The sequence below is a fragment of the Macaca mulatta genome, chromosome 7 (assembly GCF_049350105.2).
Source record: "Macaca mulatta isolate MMU2019108-1 chromosome 7, T2T-MMU8v2.0, whole genome shotgun sequence".
Classification (NCBI taxonomy): domain Eukaryota; kingdom Metazoa; phylum Chordata; class Mammalia; order Primates; family Cercopithecidae; genus Macaca; species Macaca mulatta.
In genome coordinates this window covers 23,953,233-23,966,565 of record NC_133412.1, presented here as the reverse complement: position 1 = coordinate 23,966,565, position 13,333 = coordinate 23,953,233, and the positions used below count along the sequence as shown (strand labels likewise).

The following is a 13,333-nucleotide window of genomic DNA, read 5'->3' as shown; positions in this document are numbered from 1 at the left end:
AGCCCCAGGATATATTTCATCTTTAGATTGAAACCTGCACCCTTAAGGGTACTCAAGTCCTGATGTATCAATGGCTACTGATGTTGGCCACAAGAAATCTGATCAAACCTGTTCTCACACATATTCTGGGGGCTTATCAAGACTTTGATACTCAACTGACTTTATTCATTCTATCTTTTGATGCTTTTCAACATGGCTGATATCCCAGGTGGGGTTCCTTGGAAGCAAAGGCATATTCACATGTGCCTAGTTTATGGGGGAGCACTGTTAGTATCAACACCTTGACTGGAGTATTGGGAGCAAGAATGGGCAGAAGGAGAAGGTGAATACAATGCAGTTATGACCAAGGCCTTAGCTATTCCTACAAAGAGTTCTGGAGCTGGGGCAGCCCTTCAGATTTGCCCCAGCTAAAGTCACTTCAGCCAGGCATTTGGTACTCCATATTAGGCCTTAGAGAGAGGGTTGCTGGTTCAGCAACCACACCTCTGGAGCAAGTGAGGAATGAAAGTTTTAGCTGGAAGAAGGGGGGTTGAAATTTGGGTAATGCACCATGACACCCACTATAGCTTATTACCATTACTCTCAAACATCTTTACCTTCTTGCCCTCTATTCTCTTCTGCTCCAAGATCTTCCACCTCCTTTCTAATTTCCTTCTGTGTGCACCCTAGAAGACTTACATCTTCTCTATTAGCTCTCCACATTTACTGGAGCCTGCTCTATTGTCTTTTAAAATATTTATATCCAGAATGCTACAAATCATTGATACTTCTACTTTGCCAAATTTAGGGGTTTTGGCAACTTAGGGAAATGTAATAAATCTGTGGGAGGATTAGCATTTGAACTTACCTAGTTCCTGTTTCTTCATTTATAACTTAGCATAATAAAAATATTTTTTCAATGATGTCTTCTCTTTCCACATACGAAAATTTTTAAAAACATACAATATATATTCATTTTTGCAACCAGATCCTTTGGGATTCAGATGTAAGGAAGAAAAGCACCGGTTATGGTAACACAAGAAAATAACTTTCGACTTCCATATATTCAAATATTATTGTTTGTGGGGTTTTTTTTTTTTTTTTCTGTTTTCTTACCTCCACTAATTGTAAAGTATGGACAATGATCTACAGATTTTCTGTGGATGATGTCAAATAGCTGAGTGTTTAGCTGGGAGGAAACTATTGATTCTTTATTAGGCATCTCCACATATATTAAGTCATTTTATCTTTGCAACATCTTTGCAACATAAACACTATTATATATGATTTTATAGGTAAAGAAACCTAAGCCCAGTGGGATAAAATGGACTCCAAGCACATGGAATTCAAATATGAGTTCTTACTGCTTGAGTGCTTTTTTGGCGGTCTGAAGTCTGAACTAAGACATCGATTCTTTGAGTTGTTCTATTTGCTTTATTTATTAGCCTTATAGGTTTATAGCAGAAAACTACAAAGCCTAGCAGCTACGCAACCCTTTGGAAACTAACCTTCCATAATCATTTTCCAAGCTTTTCACTGAGAGGTCTCAGTGTCTAAATAATGCACATTTCCACCCCCAATCATACCTCTTTGTGCCAGCTTGGGTTCTTAGAGAAAAGAATGTGCCAAGACAGATTGGATCACAAGAGAGTTACTGGGAGAAACACCTAATGTGGATAAAGAAGTAACAAATATAAAGCTAGAAAAGCCTTCAGAATATCATAAAGGTCTGGCATCTGTGAAAGAAGAGAGAAAGTGGGGAGAATTGGGCAGGAGGAGCTTCAGACTGAGCACCTTTCTGAGAAAGCCTTAGCCAGGCTCATGAGGAATTCTAGATCAAGGTGATCTATTTGAGGAGACCTGCATGGGGCAGAAATGACCTAGCCCTGGTGCCTCTGCTCTGCTGAGTCCCGGCCTCGGTGCTGACACTGCAACAGAGCTGAAGGTGCCACAAACAGAGGCCACTTGTCAGTATGCCCTATAGCAGGTACTCGCAGTGAGATCTGAGTAGCACACCTCTAGGCCTGCCAAACTTACATCCCCCTTCGCTATCCACTGGATTTCTTACCCTCGACCCTTCAAATTTTTAATTGCCTAGTGCTATGCAGTTATTTATATTCATCCATAATATATTCCTAAAACACATAAAAGTTCTTAAAAAGTTTCAAAAAAGGTAGACGCTATAATGAAGAGTTGTGTTCTCAGATAATTAAGATTAGAATAATTTTATAAAATCCATAGTTATGCTTTTCCCTTTAGACAAAATAGGCAATGCCCTATTTCCAGCCTTTTGCACATATTTTTTATTTTGTCCGTTTCCTTCACAATGGATCACATTCTGCTCACTTATGTTGATTTAGAAGGTTTGAAGCTAAAGATACCATTTGAGCGCAACGCTGATGATTTTCATCTTTGCTTTAATTTTGTTGTCTGTTTATTTTCTTTTAGGGCTACATCCCTTCTCTTCATTATGAGTAATTTTTAAAATTTTCTATTCTCATAAAGTTATATGAGTGAAAAACAATACAGTATTCAAACAATTGTGAAAACACTGGTCTACCAATAAAGGTAGTAATTGATACTCAAGTGTCACTGCTGGCTGGCAGTCAGTACCACCACGAGACTGAAAATGTTAAAGAATTGATGAACAAAATATCTACATTTAGAACATGAAATAATGACATTTAGGTACATTTTCGAGTGCCATTTTTAACTATTTGTCTTGTATCTGGCTTCCTCAGAAGCAGAGCCTGAGACGTGATTCTTATGTAAATGATTTATTCAGAGGGTACTCTTGGGAGAAATCTCAGAAGAAGTGAGAAAATTAGGATAGAGGAGAGAGTCTAAGTAAAGATGTGATTTCAGGTGATATCTAGCTTCGACCTGATACCACAGGACTTCTGAAACATAAACATTTGTACTGTCAAGACTGTCTGCCCTGTGGCAACAAGGTGGTAGAGCTTTATTACCACCACCTCCCACCCACTGACACACTCAGACCACTCAGTCTTGGGTTCGTGGCTGCCTCAGGGTGAGGCAAGCTTCTCACCAAAGGGCAAGCTTCTGGAGAAGGGTACAGATGTGAGCTGTTAGCAGCAAAACTCATAATAGCAGTGAATTAATGAGTTGGGTTGGAGGTAGGCGGTGTTGCATCAAGAATGTCTACTCAACAGTGTTGGTCGTAGGAGAGACACACTCAGAAAGCTTTCCTATATTGAAGTGGACAGTTGTTTGTAGAAACAGGACTATGCTAGTACCATGCTAAATATCTCTGTTATTTCATGTATCCCCTCATTAATTCCTAGGCACTGAATTTCTTGTGCCTCTAGTCTGAATGAATTTCGTTTCTCTCTCTTGGCCAGTTATCCAGGTTATAGTGTATTTTCATTCACTTTGCATTACACACACCCACACAGACATACACACACATGCAGGTCTGGGGCAAGTGAACAGTATTACATGAACATTCATTTCATCCATGAAACTGTTTGATTAACTGAAATTACTACCGAAAGACTTTCTTGCTCTACGTTACGGAGTAAGAAAAACAGTCTTGAGTTATTAAGTTTGGATCGAGTACTATTTTCAGTATCATTATTATGTTTCCTGGAAGAATCATGTAAATTCACAACACTGACATGTGCACTTGGCTCAACCACCAAGGGAGATATCTTCTAGTGAAGCATTTATCTGGCATGGGGATCAAGGGAAGAGAAAGAAAGCGGACAGAAAAGTCCAGAAGGTTGTTATATTCTAACTGAATTTTCCTTTTCCATGGAGAGGACAAAAATGGTGGAATGAATGGTTTTGGTCACAGGTTAAAAGTGAATGTCTTAGATAATACAGCGTCACTGAATTAGCAGTTCTGTCTTTCTGTCTCCTTCCTTTTAACATTTGAGATTTCAAAGGTCTGTGAGAAAAGCTTATTAAATGAATTTTAACCGGAAAACTTCAATTTCAGTTCTCCCAAAATGGCATGTTCCGGCACTGTTCTCATGAGCTCTTTATGTGGGAAAAGGAGACTAGTTTTAGGACCCAGGCAGTGATAAAGTAAATTGATCTATTACCTACCCCCTGAGGAAATTCCTACAGGGCTATCTTGCTCTGGACTGCCTAAGTGTCTCATTTGTACCTAAAAACAAGAAGTGTCATTTTTCCCCTATTCAAGATGTCACAAGCCCAATTTTCTTTTGCTAAGGATCACAGTTATTAGTCTCTGAAGGTGCTAGCACTTGAGACCAAGTCTGAGGTGATTAAAATGCCTTAGCACTTTGAGGATCAGTGCCTTTCCATCACTTCTAGTCTCCAGCTGCTTCCCTGCCTGACTCGCCTTCTGTCTCTCATTATGATCCATCATTATCCATTTTAAGGTCTGTATAAGTCATGTGAATCAAGGAAAATTGAGAACCTTTGCAAAATACATTTCTACAGACATGCACCACTAGTAAAGAGATGGAAACACTGACCCAATCCCATTATGTCTCCAATTTTATAAATATGCTCATTTCGTCTTTCAGATACCTTCTGTCCTCCCTAACTAACATGCTCTTTCTCTCTCTCTTTTGCGTGTGCATGCACAAATACGCACATACATACAGGCATACCATCCATAGGCTAGATGAGCTATAAAGATCTCTTGCCACTAGGAAGGTAATGCAGCACCTGGCCATTAGCTGTATTTGTGCAATATATAGCTTTCTGTCATTACTGCAACATATGCCCTCTCTGTTGCACACAAAGAGGTTTACTCTACGGTTTCACTAGGTTTACTCTCCACTCTTCCACTAGGGAGACAATGATCATGGCTCCCCAGCATTTCTATGAAACTTCAAATCAGGAACACCCCAAAATGGGGCCCATGAAGATCTCATCCAAGCAGAAGATACCTGGATTTTCAGTATTTTCTTCACTCAGCTACTCGGGAGGCTGAGGCAGCAGAATTCTTAGTGGAGAGTGAGATAGAGGATACAGAAAAGAAAGAACTGTGAATACCATAAGTGTTTCAAGTCTGTCCTCCGTTTCTGGTGGATTTCAGTTATTTAAATCCCCCTTTTAGGCTAATCTACACTGCAGGCAAGTAACTCATTCATCCCCTGACTGCAAGTGAGAATATGAATTCACTGGGCTTAATTCTGCAACTCGTGATGACTAGAGTTGCATCAAGGGGCTACAAACCAGAGACTAGAGCCTTGTGTATTTAATTTTAAAAGTACCCCATGAAAGAGTTGGTTAGAGAGGTGTGGTCATAGAAGGCTGCAGGGAGGCAGACCGTGCCCAGAAAAAGGAGGCTGTTTCATCTGGATGTGTCGAGAAGAGTCCTCGAAGCCTGTTTTTATGATTACCACCAATGCATGCAGTCCTACACGGATGAATTTTGAGACCAACTCCTGAGAAGAAGTACCTTTTAGAAGAAATCCTCTTGCTGCTCCTTTATTCCCCACTGTCATCAAGTATGTGGACTTATATTCACATATTCTTGAAGCCACCCACATAAGGGGACTGACACCTGCCTTAACAAGAAACATACAGAATCTCCCACATGAGATGCTCTTTATCAAAGGTTCAAAGAAAGAGAGTAATAATATGAAACCAATAGTTACAGAAACAGAAAGAAAACCCGTCTTGGTAGGTCTATCTGTGACCAAAATGACTAAATGTTAAGAGTAAAGGTTAATAATTAAGGCTTATAACAAACCAATGAATAAAGATTTTAGCTGAGCCAACTGACTGGGATTTTAAATGAATACATATGTAAAAATAAAAAATACAAAGGTATTGCCTCTATTGTGCATAGACTTCTTTCCTCACTGTTTCCTCAGAAAGTAAATGACACTTTAAAATGGCTACTAGTATAAGCCGCACTGTGGTATCAATGATAGATAGGAATATTTCATACATGTGGAAGCCCAGAGAAGAAATCCTTCCCACTCTGTTTCCCAGGAGGTGCCAGGATGTCACTAGAAAAAACCAGCACCGCACTTAGTCTACAAACCATTAATCCGTTGTTTACACCTCAAGTATCCACAATTTTATAATCAGCAGCACAGTTAACAGCAACAGAAATGGACAGGGATTAGGGTAACATGGTTGAGTTTTGGAAACAGAAGATGATGGATGTAAATGTCTGAAGATAGAACTTCTGTTCCTGCTACCCGGAAGGTGGCAACCCGAAAGAGAAGCTGAAACTTAACGCTCTGCTTTTATGCCAGTAACCCCTGTGCTCTTTGGAACTGTCTCCACTTGATAAACAGATAAAATAACATCTGCTGCATTTTGTTTTTTTTTTTTACTTGTCACTTGCAGAAATTCAGAAATCAAATATTAAAATGTGAAAATCACATGGTTTTCTAATACATTTACCTCATGTACAGGATTGAAATAATCAGAAATAATCAATGCTAATCCATTTCTCCAATCTAGCATTCTGACTCAGCGGTTCCGTTTCCCCTACCTTTCCCCTTCTAAATCAAAAATCACACATGCACACATACAAATCCATTTTTACCTTGCATAACATAAACAGTAATCATCACCCACCATTATTACAGAAGATTAGAGGTACCATCAAGGGACATAATCTGCACTGTACTTTTATTCATCAGGCACCATTTATGTGAAGGAAATTTAGATGGATAATTCCACAACCTGGAAATTATGGGGAATAGGCTTACTGCAACAGCTGCAAAGCAGGTAGAAGCCTGTTTTCATGATTACCATTAAACACAGGCTTCTATGTGAAGAGGTATTAGGTCTGACCGCTGGAAGGAGCTGCCCTTTCAAAGCTGTGCTGTTTCCTGCTCCTTCATGCACTGATAGTGCAGTGCATGACCTTATATCCATCTACCTTCCCTTTTCAAGGATCGGTATCTGCCATACCAGGAGGCACACAGAATCTCCTATGTGAGGCCAGGCGTGATGGCTCATGCGCATAATCCCAGTACTTTGGGAGGCTGAGGCAGGCGGATCACAAGGTCAAGAGATCAAGGCCATTCTGGCCAACATGGGGAAACCTCGTGTTTACTAAAAATACAAAAATTAACTGGGCATAGTGGCACGCACCTGGAGTCCCAGCTACTCGGGAGGCTGAGGCAGCAGAATCGCTTGAACCCCGGAGGCGGAGGTTGCCGTGAGCCGAGATCGTGCCACTGCACTCCAGCCTGGCGACAGAGTGAGACTCTGTCTCAAAAAAAAAAAAAAAAAAATCTCCTATATGAGTTAAAGGGATGCTTAAGTCCAGAGGTCCTCTTCATGGCTATTAGGTGGTATTTGGGGTCCTTGCTTTGTCCTACGCAATCGTTTCATTTGCTTATTATAAGGACAATAATTATAATAAGCATTATCGATGTGATGCTGTGATGCTGATTATAAGGACGATAGTCAAAAATAAAAGAATTTTTTAAAGTAAGCAACATTGTGGAGATATTGGTAGAGACTGTTGACTGCATCAGGAAGTCATGGAGGAGTCTATGTGCTTAACTGCACAGGTTTGGTGGTTAAAGCTATGGGAAGGGATGATATTTCCATGGGAAAAATTACAAAGAAGAAAAAGATAATGATTGAGTAAAGATCCTTGAGAATGCCTACATTTGGGGCATGAAAACTAAAAGGAGGTAGCAAAATGGCAGAGAAGAAATGCTCAAAAGTGAAGAAACAAAACTGTATGACCATTATTAATAGATCGACTCATTCATTTGCTCATTCCTTCATTTAACAAAAGTATTTTGAGTTCATTCAGTGTGCCAGTTCCTGGTGTAAGTGCCAGGTGTGCAAAAGGAGACAAAGCAGACACACTGCTACCCTCATGGAACTTGCAGTTTAGTAGGGGAGACAGACATTAATCCAATCATCTGACAACTACATGCAAAACTGGAGCTGTGACAAGGGCTCTAAAGGAGAGGAATGTTGTTCTCTGAGTGTTTAATGGGGTGAGTGACTTGGTCAGGGAGTTCACAGAAGACTCTCTGGGAAAGTGACAATTAACATATGAAGATAAAATGGAAGTTGATGAAATCAAGAAGAGGGGAAATATGCAGAGGGACTTCGTGTATACTAGGGCCAGTGGGGAGAATGGGATTGGGAGCAAAACTAAGAAAAACTGGTGTGGCCGCAGCTCAGGAAGCAAAAGTAAGACTCAAGGATGTGAGGCTGAAGCAGTGAGAAAAGGCTGGGATCACGTTTGGCCAAATGGGCTGCATTAGGGATGGTGTTCTTCATTTTCAGAGCAAAGGGGAGACATTGACAGGTTTTATGTATGGGCCATATAATCAGTTTTGTATTTAGAAAAGAGAACTCTGCCAATGTGTATGAAAAAAAAAAAAAGGATGATTTGCAGAGAGAGCAGGTGCAAGATGGTGAATTAGGAGCCATTCCTGCAGGGCTTACCTTCCACTCGGCTTACTTTTGCTTTCTGATCTATGACCATACCAGTTTTTCCTAGGTTCATTGATGAGTCCATTCTTCCCACTGGCCCTAGTGTATGTGCAGTCTCTCTGCACGTCATGGTATAAGGTAATAAAAACTAGAATTAGATGCATAGAGTGCATAGGAGCTGAGGAATGTGGATGCAGGGATTTTATAGGAGTTAAAATCAACAGAGTTGGCCATGACAAATATACAGGTCCACTTGAGTGCCATGGCACTGGTCAGGGGAAGGAAGAGTTTTGGAAACAGGGTACTAGCACTGATGCCCAATATTGAATACATTAAGAAAGGAAACTTTGAATTGAGTTTATTAAGATACTACTAATTATTTCTATAATAATTTTAGTGAATTGGTGGTTGTGGAAGTCAGATTACAAGGGTTTTAAAAGAAAAGTTAGAAGCAATGAGTATAGTCTTCTCATAATTATATTCATTTATTTAACAAAATTTTATTAAATTCTTATGAAGTAGACACCATGCTACATGAAGTAGGTGAATTGAAATCACATGATTCCCACCCTGTAATTTATTAGCCTAAAAAGTAGTCAAGAACTCTCACTGTATTTTCAAGGTTATTTCTGCCTATAATAACCCTATGAGGTAAATATTTTAACTTATTTTTACATAGTTATGAAGAACAAAATAGGATAAATAATTTGCCTAACCTCACTCAGCTAGTCAGTCCAAAACTAAGATCTGAACTCAAGCAAATGAAAAGCTTTGCCATGCTGGAACCCAGTAAAAGAGACAGGTGCAACAGGTCCATCACTTACGCAGTGATGGCACTAACCGAATTATGGGCAGAAGCCTAAATGGGCATCAAGGGGTCAGGCACATGTGCTGGCTGTGGGACAATCAGGATTTGTCAAAAGATCTTTAGACTCAGCAGACAGAAGCTTGAAGGGGTTGCAAGGTCAAAAGATTTTTTTGTGGGGAAAAGAAAGAGATCAGCCTGTTACTGTGTCTATATAGAAAGAAGTAGACATAAGAGACTCCATTTTGTTCTGTATTTGAGATGCTGTTAATCTGTGACCCTACCCCCAACCTTGTCCTTGCAAGAGACATGTGCTGTGGTAACTCAAGGTTTAATGGATTTTGGGCGTGCAGGGTGTGACTTTGTTCCTAGAAAAGCTAGGTATTGTCCAAGGTTTATCCCCATGTGATAGGATGAAACAATGTTGCTAAAAGGTTTATCTCAAGGCACAGGATTTTCCTTTAAACTTATTCATGTCACAGATCCTTGTTCTTATGTCTTACTGCTAATTTCCTCCCTAAAAATGATCCTATTGTCCTGCCACTCCCTTATCCTTAAGATGGTAAAGATAATTATCTATAAATACTAAGGGAACTCAGAGGCCGGTGCCGGCGTGGGTCCTCTGTAAGCTGAGCGCCGGTCCCCTGGGCCCCCGCTTTTCTTTCTCTATACTTTGTCTCTGTGTCTTATTTCTTTTCTCAAGTCTCTCGTTCCACCTAACGAGAAACACCCACAGGTGTGGAGGGGCAGGCCACCCCTTCATCTGGTGCCCAACGTGGAAGCTTTTCTCTAAGGTGAAGGTACGCTGGAGCGTGGTCATTGAGGACAAGTCGACGAGAGACTCCCGAGTACGTCTACAGTCAGCCTTGCGGTAAGCTTGTGCGCTCGGAAGAACCTAGGGTAACAATGGGGCAAACTAAGAGTAAATATGCCTCTTATCGCAGCTTTATTAAAATTCTCTTAAAAAGAGGGGGAGTTAAAGTCTCTACCAAAAATCTAATTACACTATTTCAAACAATAGAGCAGTTTTGTCCATGGTTTCCAGAACAGGGAACTTTAGATCTAAAAGACTGGGAAAAAATTGGCAAAGAATTAAAACAAGCAAGTAGGGAAGGTAAAATCATTCCGCTCACAGTATGGAATGATTGGGTCATTATTAAAGTAGCTTTAGAACCATTTCAAACAGAAGAAGATAGCGTTCCAATTTCTGATGTCCCTAAAAGCTGTGCAGTAGATTGTGAAAAAGAGGCAGGGATAGAATCCCGGAAAGGAAAGGAAAGTTCACACTGTGAATGTGTATCAGAGCCGGCTATGGCTCGGTCAACGCAAAATGTTGACAATAATCAATTACAGGAGGTAGTATATCCTGAAACGTTAAAATTAGAAGAAAAAAATCCAGAATTAGCAGAGCCATCAGAGTCTAAACCACGATGGCCAACTGCTCTTCCAGCAGCTCAAATGCCTGTAACTTTACAACCTCAAATGCAGGTTAAACAAGTACAAACTCCAAAAGAAGATCAAATAGAAAAAGATAGAGTTTCTGTCATGGCAATGCCACTCCAAATGCAGTGTCCACAATATCAGCCGGTAGAAGATAAGACCCAGCCGCCAGTAGCCTATCAATACTGGCCGCCAGCCGAACTGCAGTATCGGTTGCCCCCAGAAAATCCGTGTGGACAGCCAGGAACATTTCTAGCGCCACAGGGCAGGGCGCCATATCCTCAGCCGCCCACCATGAGACTTAATCCTACAGCACCGCCTAGTACACAGGGTAGTGCGTTACATAAAATTATTGATGAGGCAAGAAAACAAGGAGATATTGAGGCGTGGCAATTCCCAGTAATATTAGAAGCAAGACCACCTGGAGAAGGGGCCCAAGAGGGAGAGCTTCCCGTAGCTGAAGCCAGATATAAGTCTTTTTCTATAAAAATGCTAAAAGAAATGAAAGAGGGAGTAAAACAGTATGGACCCAACTCTCCTTACATGAGAACATTATTAGATTCCATTGCTCATGGACATAGACTCATTCCTTATGATTGGGAGATTCTGGCAAAATCCTCACTCTCACCCTCTCAGTTTTTACAATTTAAGACTTGGTGGATTGATGGGGCACAAGTACAGGTCCGAAAAAATAGGACTGCCAATCCTCCAATTGACATAGATGCAGATCAACTATTAGGAATAGGTCAAAATTGGAGCACTGTTGACCAACAAGTAATAATGCCAAATGAGGCCATTGAGCAAATCAGGGCTATCTGCCTTAGGGCCTGGGAGAAAATCCAAGACCCAGGAACCGACTGCCCCTCCTTTAATACAATAAGACAAGGCTCTAAAGAGCCCTACCCTGATTTTGTAGCAAGACTTCAAGATGCTGCTCAAAAGTCAATTACCGATGAGAATGCCCGTAAGGTCATAGTGGAGTTGATGGCATATGAAAACGCCAATCCTGATTGTCAATCAGCCATTAAGCCATTAAAAGGAAAGGTTCCCGCAGGATCAGATGTAATCTCAGAGTACGTTAAGGCCTGCGATGGAATTGGAGGAGCTATGCATAAAGCTATGCTTATGGCTCAAGCAATCACAGGAGTTGCTTTAGGAGGACAGGTTAGAACATTTGGGGGAAGATGTTATAATTGTGGTCAAATTGGTCATCTAAAAAAGAATTGCCTAGTCTCAAATAAACAAAATGTATCTACTCAAGCTACTACAACAACAGGTAAAGAGCCACCTGGCCTATGTCCAAGATGTAAAAAGGGAAAACATTGGGGTGATCAATGTCATTCTAAATTTGATAAAAATGGGCAACTACTGTCGGGAAACGAGAGGAGGGGCCAGCCTCAGGCCCCGCAACAAACTGGGGCATTCCAAATTCAGCCCTTTGTTCCTCAGGGTTTTCAGGAACAACAACCCCCACTGCCACAAGTGTCTCAGGGAATAAGCCAGTTATCACAATACAGCAATTATCCCCCGCCACAAGCGGCAGTGCAGCGGTAGATTTATGCACCATACAAGCAGTCTCTCTGCTTCCAGGGGAGCCTCCTCGAAAAATCCCCACAGGGGTATATGGCCCATTGCCTGAGGGGACTGTAGGACTAATCTTAGGAAGATCAAGTTTAAATCTAAAAGGAGTTCAAATTCATACTGGTGTGGTTAATTCAGACTTTAAAGGCGAAATTCAATTGGTTATTAGTTCCTCAATTCCTTGGAGTGCCAGTCCAGGAGACAGGATTGCTCAATTATTACTCCTACCTTATATTAAAGTTGGAAACAGTGAGATAAAAAGAACAGGAGGGTTCGGAAGCACTGATCCGGCAGGAAAGGCTGCATATTGGGCAAATCTGGTCTCTGAGAGCAGACCTGTGTGTAAGGCCATTATTCAAGGAAAACAGTTTGAAGGGTTAGTAGACACTGGAGCAGATATCTCTGTCATTGCTTTAAATCAATGGCCAAAAAATTGGCCTAAACAAAAGGCTGTTACAAGACTTGTCGGCGTAGGCACAGCTTCAGAAGTGTACGAAAGTACAATGATTTTACATTGTTTAGGACCAGATAATCAAGAAAGTACTGTTCAGCCAATGATTACTTCAATTCCTGTTAATCTATGGGGTCGAGATTTATTACAGCAATGGGGTGCGGAAATCATTATGCCCGCTCCATTATACAGCCCCACAAGTCAAAAAATCATAACTAAGATGGGATATATACCAGGAAAGGGGTTAGGGAAAAATGAAAATGGCATTAAAGTCCCAATTGAGACTAAGAAAAATCAAGAAAGAAAAGGAATAGGGTATCCTTTTTAGGGGCGGCCACTGTAGCGCCTCCTAAACCCATTCCATTAACTTGGAAAACAGAAAAACCGGTATGGGTAAATCAGTGGCCGCTACCGAAGCAAAAACTGGAGGCTTTACATTCATTAGCAAAGGAACAATTAAAAAAAGGACACATTGAGCCTTCATTCTCACCCTGGAATTCTCCTGTATTTGTAATTCAGAAAAAATCAGGCAAATGGCGTATGTTAATGGACTTAAGAGCCGTAAATGCTGTAATTCAACCCATGGGGCCTCTTCAACCCGGATTGCCCTCTCCGGCCATGATCCCAAAAGACTGGCCTTTAATTATAATTGATCTTAAGGATTGCTTTTTTACCATTCCTCTGGCAGAGCAAGATTGTGAAAAATT

The 13,333-nt window shown here is 40.8% G+C and overlaps 1 protein-coding gene across 1 annotated transcript; it reads left to right on the top strand.

Annotated features, from left to right (window-relative positions):
* The first annotated feature begins 9,322 nt into the window (after window positions 1-9,322).
* On the top strand, window positions 9,323-12,933 carry LOC144329862 (endogenous retrovirus group K member 7 Gag polyprotein-like). Its single transcript, XM_077939352.1, has one exon. The coding sequence runs from the start codon at window positions 10,061-10,063 to the stop codon at window positions 12,146-12,148; it is 2,088 nt and encodes a 695-aa protein (XP_077795478.1). The 5' UTR covers window positions 9,323-10,060; the 3' UTR covers window positions 12,149-12,933.
* Window positions 12,934-13,333: the final 400 nt, after the last annotated feature.